The 8,581-nt window shown below is 53.0% G+C and overlaps 1 protein-coding gene across 4 annotated transcripts in view; it reads left to right on the top strand.

The window, feature by feature from the left end:
• Positions 1-8,581, top strand: part of ZMYM3 (zinc finger MYM-type containing 3) — a 32,209-nt gene that overhangs the window by 20,309 nt on the left and 3,319 nt on the right. For 2 of the 4 annotated variants that reach the window (XM_017737592.1, XM_017737591.1), the window contains 9 exons: positions 3,677-3,735; positions 4,285-4,453; positions 5,035-5,150; positions 5,304-5,478; positions 6,044-6,190; positions 6,944-7,047; positions 7,449-7,617; positions 7,739-7,890; positions 8,340-8,454. In XM_017737592.1, coding sequence (XP_017593081.1) covers positions 3,677-3,735; positions 4,285-4,453; positions 5,035-5,150; positions 5,304-5,478; positions 6,044-6,190; positions 6,944-7,047; positions 7,449-7,617; positions 7,739-7,890; positions 8,340-8,454 — 1,206 coding nt within the window. Of the gene's footprint in view, positions 1-3,655; positions 3,736-4,284; positions 4,454-5,034; positions 5,151-5,303; positions 5,479-6,043; positions 6,191-6,943; positions 7,048-7,448; positions 7,618-7,738; positions 7,891-8,339; positions 8,455-8,581 lie in introns of all 4 variants that reach the window. The other 2 variants (XM_008636177.2, XR_001863065.1) reach the window with 2 other exon arrangements.

Genomic DNA, 8,581 nt, shown 5'->3' with positions numbered 1-8,581 from the left:
ACAGTGAGTAGGAAGGAGGGAGGGGACCTGCATAGCTCAGTCTGAGAGACACAGGGAAGACTCAACAGCAGGGGGTGGAAGCTGCCTGCCCGGGACTGGAGGAGACGCTAGGGAACAATCCTGCACTGGCCCTTGGGGGGGAAAGGACGGAGTGGGACCTAATGGGCTTCTCCATCTCTAACATCTATGGTTCTATGACACACAGGGCCCAGACTGGAGGAGCCGGTGCCAGCGTGCTGCCTGTAGCTCACACTCTTAGCGAGGATACTCAGGGATTTAACATCCTCAAGTTGCCAGCGGAGAGCTCGATTTACAGGGTTAGGGGACAGCGTGGTTTGGCATGACAATCCACCTGCAGCCCCACACCACCTCCGAGCTGTGACCTTCTCAGATCTCATAAACTAATCTGGATTGGGCCAGGTCAGTGCTTGGATGGGAAACATTCAAGGACAAAGAAGGGTGCTGCAGGAAGTGGTGCTGGTGATGCTGTAGGTGGGCTCTCCTTCAGCCAGAGCTGAACCTAGAACGGTCTTGAGGGAGCACTGAGCTGCTGGAGGCACTGTGTCTTGTGATGTTAGATTGGAGTCCTACCACTTACCCAAAGTTCACTGCAGCTTTGGGGAGTTGCCAACCCTGTGTCCCAGATAACCCCATTCTGCATCCATGGAGTTCCAGCTGGAGAGGAGATTTTCGCTGCCTGTTGCCCCATTTCCTATCATTAACTTGAGCCAATTCCTTATGGAAGATTGCAAAGTGCTTTGGGATCCCTCAGGATGGAAGGTGCTCGTAGTGACAGTGACAAGACACCGCTTGGCCCTCGGACATCTGCAGTCTCATTCTGCTTGGTCTTTCGTAGGCCACGATCTCCTGGGTGACCTGGGGGATGTAGTTAAAGTGCCTGCAGCTTACGGTGGGACTTGCTTCAGTGCATCAAGCTTCAAGACATACCTGCATTGCAGGTTCAGGGCTTTGCTGCCCTCCCTGGGATTTCATGAGGTGGAAAACCCTGACTAGAGTGTGCCAAGGAGGGGAAACCTGGACAAGGACCTTCGCATGAGAGACCTCATCCTCCATCTCCAGACTCTTGAGTTCCTTACTGTAGTGTGCTGATCATAGGACAGGGGAAGCCCTGGATGTCGTTGCTGCTTAGGTTGCAAAGCAGAGCTGCTCTGCCAGAAGCAGCAGGTTCCCCCAGCTAGGGGAAGCCCAACCTGCCTTCCAAGAGCCACACTCCACAACAGGCTGTGTGAGGTGCAGTTCAAGTGGCAGTACACTGGAGTGACCTGGATAAGGAACTTCTGGTTTTTGCTGGCTCTGGGGTGCCCATGGGAATTCTGCTTGATGGTTCACAGTGTTCTGCTGCCCACGGAGGAGGAGGTGTGTGATGTGCTGGTTCCTGTAGCTCACCAAGTGATTCCGCAGCCCTAGCCATGCTGTTCCATTTGTCCTCTGCTTGTCGAGGCATGTCACTTGTGAGAGACGAGTAACACTGCTTTTGGGACACAGGCACAGTGGGCACGCTCTGCCTGCAGGGGGAAGCATGTTTCACACAGTTTAGCCGTTGTCGCCTTGGAGCCCTGGACCACAAGACTGAGAAGTACATTCTCCACCACCACCAACCACGAGAGCTTCAGGCCTCCTCTGCCACATCCCTGGAAGTCCCCCAGAACTGTGCTGCTTGGTATGTGGGGCATCACCCTTGGTGCCACAGCTGCATCTCTGTGCAACCTGTAAGGACTAAAGGGAGCCAAGGAAAAGCCCTTCATCAGTCGTCAGTGCTCATCTGAGCACAAGTTCCAGGCTACCCCAGCAGTTGCTGTGCTGGTGGCACTGGGTCCTCTGTATGCTCTGGCACACCAGGCCCCTGCCAGATGTGGGACAGCTGTGGACATCCTTGCTCCAGGATTGTGGCATACTGCCGAGTTTGCAAAGGAAGGATGCTGGAGCCCGGACCCACTTAAACAGAGAGCTTTCCAGCCCACTGTGCTGTGCAGGGGATTTTGGGAGGAGCAGCTTCTCTCTGGTGTCCTGTGGACCTGACAGCTGTGTTGGCAGCTCACAAGGGACTACCTGGATTTCAGGCCCATCTTGGACAGAGCTGCTTATTCTTGCTTATTCTCTTGAAAACAGTGATTGCCTAAAACCATTAATTCCTGTGATCCAGTGGCTGCTACCAGTCTGATGATCCTGAGAGTTCTTGTAGCTGATCATATAAGCAGACGTTCCTTTGCTGGGAACAGTTTGTGTAGTGTGGGATTGAGGAGCTTCTGCTTCAAAACTGTGCCCAAAGACTTCCAAGAGGAGCTGGCTCTGCACTGGGCTGTCCAGCTGTAGAGGGTAGAAGTCACAGTTGTGGCAGGCAATGCCTTGACAGCTCCTTGTTGGTGTTGGGATGAGAGTAAAGAACAAGCTGCAGCTTTTCTGGAAGCTTGGACACATAGCACATGGCAGGAGAATCTTGTTTTCTTTCGTCCCAAATCATTGGCCAGTGGGGCAATCATGTTTGCTTTAGATACTTCCGCAGCAGAAATTCTGCTTGTATGCCATAGCTTGTCTTTTCTCATTCAAGCCATTGGTGTTTCCTACCTGGATCTGCTTCCCATCCACTTTGGGCTGTCAGGGTGAGTTCTTGGCCCCTGAGACTATTGCAGATGCTATGGCTGAATGCTCAGCTGCAGACTAGGGATCTTCCTCTGACTGGAATTTGTCTGTTGCGCCCCTGTGGTGGTCAGCAAATGGAGCCTGTTGGGCCTCAAATTGTGCAAGAATTATCCTGCATTTCCTTGGGTCAGAGGAAGTCTTCACAGTGTGAATGTCCCTGTGTTGGACCTTTAGGCATCTGTGTCTTTCCTGAAGGACCTGTCTGTGTACAGGAGTTGTGAATGGACCCGCCACTGCCTTTGGGTGCTGGGACCTGCTGCTGTCCTTTGCAGGGCTCTCCTTCATGCATGGCCCACGGGTAGAAGGCAATTCTTTTTGCCAGCCACGTGGGTAACCAGGGCTCACTGGAGACTGATATGAAGGTGCTCTGTTAGCTTACCAGCCTTTGAGATGGGTGCAGGTTTTCTGCAGAGCACATGAGCTGGAATTACCATCCAAGGCAGGGTGATACTGTCACCACCTGGGACCAGTGTCTGCCACATGCGCCTCTTACCTGCAGGTGATCCTCTCTTTCCTTAGGGGAATGGACTGCATCCCTAGGGCTGGGGCAAAGCTGTCTCTCTGCTTTCTGGGATATCTCATAACGCTGCTACTAGCTCTGTCACCTTCTTCCTAGGGATCTCGAAGCACTTTGCCAAGATATTTGTTGCAGGGATATGGAGGCACAGGGAGGGGCCATGGCTCGGTACAGCAAGCCAGTAGGCAGAGCTGGGATTAGAGCCCTGGATTCCTCTCTCTACAAGGGGCTGGGATTTCTCCTGACCTGCTGTGATGGGGAAGGGGTGGACTGCAAGGGAGCACAAAATGACATGGGAACAACTTGCTTTTGGAGTTGTAGTGTCTTCTGAGGTGTTAGGGCTAGAGATTGTGGAAACATTAACTGTTCCTGGAGTGGCCAGGAGCAGTTTCTGGGGAGCCTGTCCCTGCTCTCTGGCTGCTTGCACCTCCAGTCCCAGCAGTGGGACATGTTGGCCCAGGAGCTCTTGAACTTAAGAGTTGTTGCTTTCTCTTACAGGTCAGACTTCAGAGCCAAAACCAGCTGTCCCTTCCCCACAGAAGGCAGAAACTAACATGGTAAGACCCATTGGAGGCAGGAGTTTGCAAGACAAAGGGGCTGTCCCCAAGGAGAGGACAGTTCTGCCATTGCTCAGGGAGATTTCATTCTTCTACAACCAGTGCATTTTGAGATGTCTGGGTAGTGGGAGATGAAAAGAACTCCTAGGAAGGCAGCATCAACATATCTTCTGCAAGGGGGAAGAATAACTGTTCCTCAGGAATCAATGATGAACTCCAGAATAGCCTGACACTGTGGCACTGGCTCTTCTTTGCACAGTGCTTTCCTGTGCCTCGGTATAGTTGCTGTCCCACTGTTCCCCTCTATCCCATGGGACAGGAGCCACCATTGCCAGACTCCTGACACAGCAGAGGCAGCACACAGGCTTGATGCCTGCCAGGCACGGCTTGGCAGTCCTTCATCACAGCCTGACCATGGGAGTGCCTATCTGCTGGGGACTTCCAGGCTCCAGGAAGTGCTTTGGAAGTCATTCCATCTGTACCTGTAGTAGGGAAGAGATTGTGTTGCCTTAGGTGGACACCAACCTCCTGCTTTCTGCGTTTCCCCAGCTGTCAGCAAAGGCCTCCTCAGCCCAAACATCTCCAGCTGTGCCGCCTCCCGCCCCACCTCTGGTTCCAGCCACCCCTCGGAAAAACAAAGCTGCCATGTGTAAACCACTGATGCAGAACCGGGGTGTCTCCTGCAAGTTTGAAATGAAATCCAAAGGATGTCAGACAGGTAGGAAAGCAAGACTTAACTGTAGGATTGCAGGGGCATTTTGGAAAGGCAAGTGGCACGTCCCTGCTCCAGACTACCTGCGAATCCAGCCTGAAATGCTGCACAGAGTGGCTGGGTGTTTGGCACTGTTCTGAGGAGTCTCTGTGCAGTTGTAGGGCACACATGGCAGGGCTGGGGGTAGGGAGCCTGTTTCCATCAGCAGCAAAAGGAGAGCTGTAGAGACCTCTGTAGCATGATCCCACCTCTTGTGGTACAACTCCTGTTCCTCTGGAGATCATTAGCTTGTGTGAGGGCTGTCTGCTAAACAGGTTCCACTCTAGTTCCTGTTGGGCATGTGTGTGTGGTCTGCAGCATATGCAAGGTGACTAGACCTCTTAGCAGGGCTGTGTAAGAGTAGGATTTGTACTTCTGGCTAAGGCAAGCCTCTCTTGTTGCTGGGCTTGACTTTCTGCTATTCCAGCTCTACCCTTGAGTCTGGAAGGGCTGTGGTGCTGAATGGCTGGGGGCATGGCAGCATGCAGCAGGGCTGGGTGGAGGAACTTCTGGGATTAAGGTCACTGATGTATTTTTGCTCTTGTCAGAGGCTGACTGGAAGCCCCAGCTGGTTGTGTTGCCAATCCCCGTCCCGATCTTCGTGCCTGTGCCTATGCATATGTACTGCCAGAAAGTACCTGTGCCTTTCTCCATGCCTGTCCCGGTAAGCAACGGCTCCACCGCTCGTGTTCTCCTACTATCTTGATCCTGCTTTGCTGCACCCTCCCTGCTTCTCTGTTCATGCTCTTCTCCTGCCTCTGCTTTTATGTCAATCTACTGACTGTCAGTTTTCTGCGTGGTGTGCTGCTGTCCACAGGTGCCTGTGCCAATGTTCCTGCCCACCACACTGGAGAGCACAGAGAAGATTGTGGAGACCATTGAGGAGCTGAAGGTGAAGATCCCCTCCAATCCCCTAGAGGCTGACATCCTGGCCATGGCTGAGATGATTGCAGAGGCTGAGGAACTGGACAAGGCCTCCTCGGACCTGTGTGGTAGGTTCTGCCATGGCTTGGTCTGGTCCAACAGCTGGGATCAAGGGAGGTTTGCCAGCTCTTGGAGCTAAAACACCTGCCAGGATTGTGGCTCTTCCAAAGCCTTTGAAAAGGAAGCAGGGAAGAGCAAGCCCTCAACTTCTGCTGAGGAGGTATCAGAAAGGAAGAGCTGCAGCAAGGAGCAGCATCTGCCACTGTCCCTTTTTGGAGTGCCAGTTTTGTGGCACATGTGCAGCTCTCTTAGTTTATTCAGGTGGCTGTTCAGATTCTTCCCTAAAGCAGCTTCTGATTCACAAAACTAGCAGCCCTGGTCTTGCAGGTCTTTTTACTTTACTTTTACTGCATTCCTACAAATCACAGTGATGGGGGTTGTAGCTGGGGAGACAACAACCTTGCAATGTCTTGCTGTCCAGGGAAAGCTGGACAGCCCGGGTGTCGTGAGGCTGCTCTGAGCACGGGGCTTTGCTGCATGCAGGGACCCCAACTTCATTTTTCATCTGTTACAGGGAAAACAGACGTAAGACTTTCCAGAAGGCTGGGTTTATGATGAACTTTTTCATTGCAGATCTGGTGAGTAACCAGAGTGCAGAGGGTCTCCTGGAGGACTGTGATCTGTTTGGACCAGCACGGGACGATGTGTTGGCTATGGCTGTCAAGATGGCAAATGTCCTGGATGAGCCGGGCCAGGACCTGGAGGCTGACTTCCCTAAGAGTAAGAGCTGGGTGAAGCAGGCATGCAGGGCTGCTTGTGCTGAGGGTCCTCCCACTGCCCTCAGCTGTGTGCACTTACCTCCCCATGCCCTCTGACTGACCAGGTGTGAGAGCCCTGCAGTGACTGCTTGCAGCAGGGGTGGGGAGACCACCACTTCTGAAGGAGTGTGTGTTTGTCTAGACTAAACTTACCTTTTGCGAGCGTAAGACCCAGAGAAGAGGGAATGAGAAGCTGATTTTAACAGCACGAAGAGCAGGGCAGCAGCAGTGGTGTGTTTATGAATGATGATTCCACAGGATCCAGCAAGGCGAGAAACCTGGACAAGGCATGGCATCCTGAGAAATGGTAGAATTGCTGAGTGTCCATTAACAGAAGGTGGAAGGAGAGGCAGGGACTGGCAGGAGCACAGCAATGCTGAGGCAGGATGCTAGCAGCAAACAACAGAATTGAGGTGCCTGTGCCAGGCTGTCCACAGTGCTGGCCTAGCACAAGGGAATGAGGAATATTCCTCAGGTTTAAAAAATAAACAAAAAACTGTCAGAGAGGAAAATATGGGTTTCTGGTTATTCTGAGAAAGCTTACCATTGTCTGCCAGAGCCATATTTCCTTTGTTGGGCCGTGGCTAAAAGTTTGTGCCAGGCAGTGGTAGAGGATGTGAAGTGTTCCCTCTTCATTTTGCTGTAAAAATCAGGCCAGCACAGGGGGCAGGATGAGAAATTTCAGCTGAGCTCTTCTGCCTGTGTTTCCTTTCAGACCCTCTAGACATCAACCCCAGTGTGGATTTCCTCTTTGACTGTGGGCTGGTGGGACCAGATGATGTGTCCACAGAGCAAGATCTGCCTCGAGCTGTCCGGAAGGTGAGTTCTCTGTGGGTACTGCCTGCTTAAAGCTCTTGGGCTTTGGAGTGGGAGCTGCCACCTGGGATGTACGAGGTGAAGTGTGCCAGTCTTTTGTGTGCTGGGGAGGTTGTGCCCTCTCCCTTCAAGGCATGGTTGGCTTTCAGGCCACTCCTTGAATGAAAATACTTGCTTGTCACTTCAGAGGAGCTTTGAATGCTACAAGTCATGTGACACCTGGTCTCTTTTCTTGCCTGTGAGCCTCATAACTAATGAGCCTCGTTGGCTTGGCTGTCAGCAGAAGGGTGTTCTGCTGCCATGGCACTCTGTAGGGAGCTGACAGTCAGCAGGTGTGAGGGGTGGCCAGGACTCCTGCATCTGTCCCAGGTAGGTGGCCAGTCTCACAGAACACCTCTCTGCAGGGGCAGAAGCGCCTGGTGCTCTCTGAAAGCTGTTCCCGGGACTCGATGAGCAGCCAGCCCAGCTGTACAGTCCTCAACTACTCGTACGGTGTGAATGCCTGGAAGTCCTGGGTACAGGCCAAGTATGCAGGGGGAGAGACCAGCAAGGCAGAGGAGCTACGCTTTGGCCGTAAGTGCCTTGTCTGGATGCAGTGGAGTGGCAGAAACCTCCCAGAAGCTGGACCTCGGGGTGTTGAGGTGCTCCTGACCTTGTAGGCTGTTGTCTGAGGCTGCTGTGCTTGTCTCTGCAGCCAAGCCCATGAGGATCAAGGAAGACATCTTGGCCTGCTCAGCAGCTGAGCTCAACTACGGCCTGGCCCAGTTTGTCAAGGAGATAACCAGGCCCAATGGGGAGCGCTATGAACCAGACAGCATCTATTACCTCTGCCTTGGCATCCAGCAGGTGAGGGAGGCCTTGCTGCCCTCAATTTGTCTACAGCCAGACTTGGTGGTCAGATCTGATGAGGGGAGCTTGTACCCTTCATTCTGCCTTCTGGGAACCCAGAGAGGCTGTCTGCACTCCTTCAGTGCCTCAGCCCAGGACAGCCGCCCACCTTGTTTGGTCTTTGTTCCCAAGCCCAGAGGGTAGGGTGGCAGCTATTCTCCAGCCTTGCACCCTTCTTGCACATCTCTGAGGAGGGCTGGGGGATTTCCCCAAACTCATGTTCTTCTTCAGCACCAAGTCTGCTTTGTCATGCCCCAGGGTTTTCCTTGCAGCTCTCGGAAGTGTCTGCCCAGCAGCTCTGGTGGTGCAAGGAGGGGTACTCTGCATGTGTGCCCTGGCTCTCTGGGGAGGGTTTGCATTCCAGGTGCTGCTGTGTTTCTCTTGACTGTGTGTTCTGTCCTTTCTAGTACCTGCTCGAGAACAATCGTATGGTGAATATATTTACAGACCTTTACTACCTGACCTTCGTGCAGGAGCTGAACAAGTCCCTGAGTGGCTGGCAACCCACAATCTTACCAAATAGTATGTGTCTTCAGAGTACCTTCAGTCACCACATATATCCAGTTTGTGCTTGTAGCCTTGGATCCTCTGGCCTGATTGTGCTCCCTGAGCCTCAGCCTTGGCATAGGCAGCGCCTTCCTGGTGTGTC

Source organism: Corvus brachyrhynchos, unplaced genomic scaffold, assembly GCF_000691975.1.
Source record: "Corvus brachyrhynchos isolate BGI_N302 unplaced genomic scaffold, ASM69197v1 scaffold346, whole genome shotgun sequence".
NCBI lineage: Eukaryota > Metazoa > Chordata > Aves > Passeriformes > Corvidae > Corvus > Corvus brachyrhynchos.
Note: the sequence above shows the minus strand (reverse complement) of the source record. Positions and strands in the feature narration are given on the sequence as shown.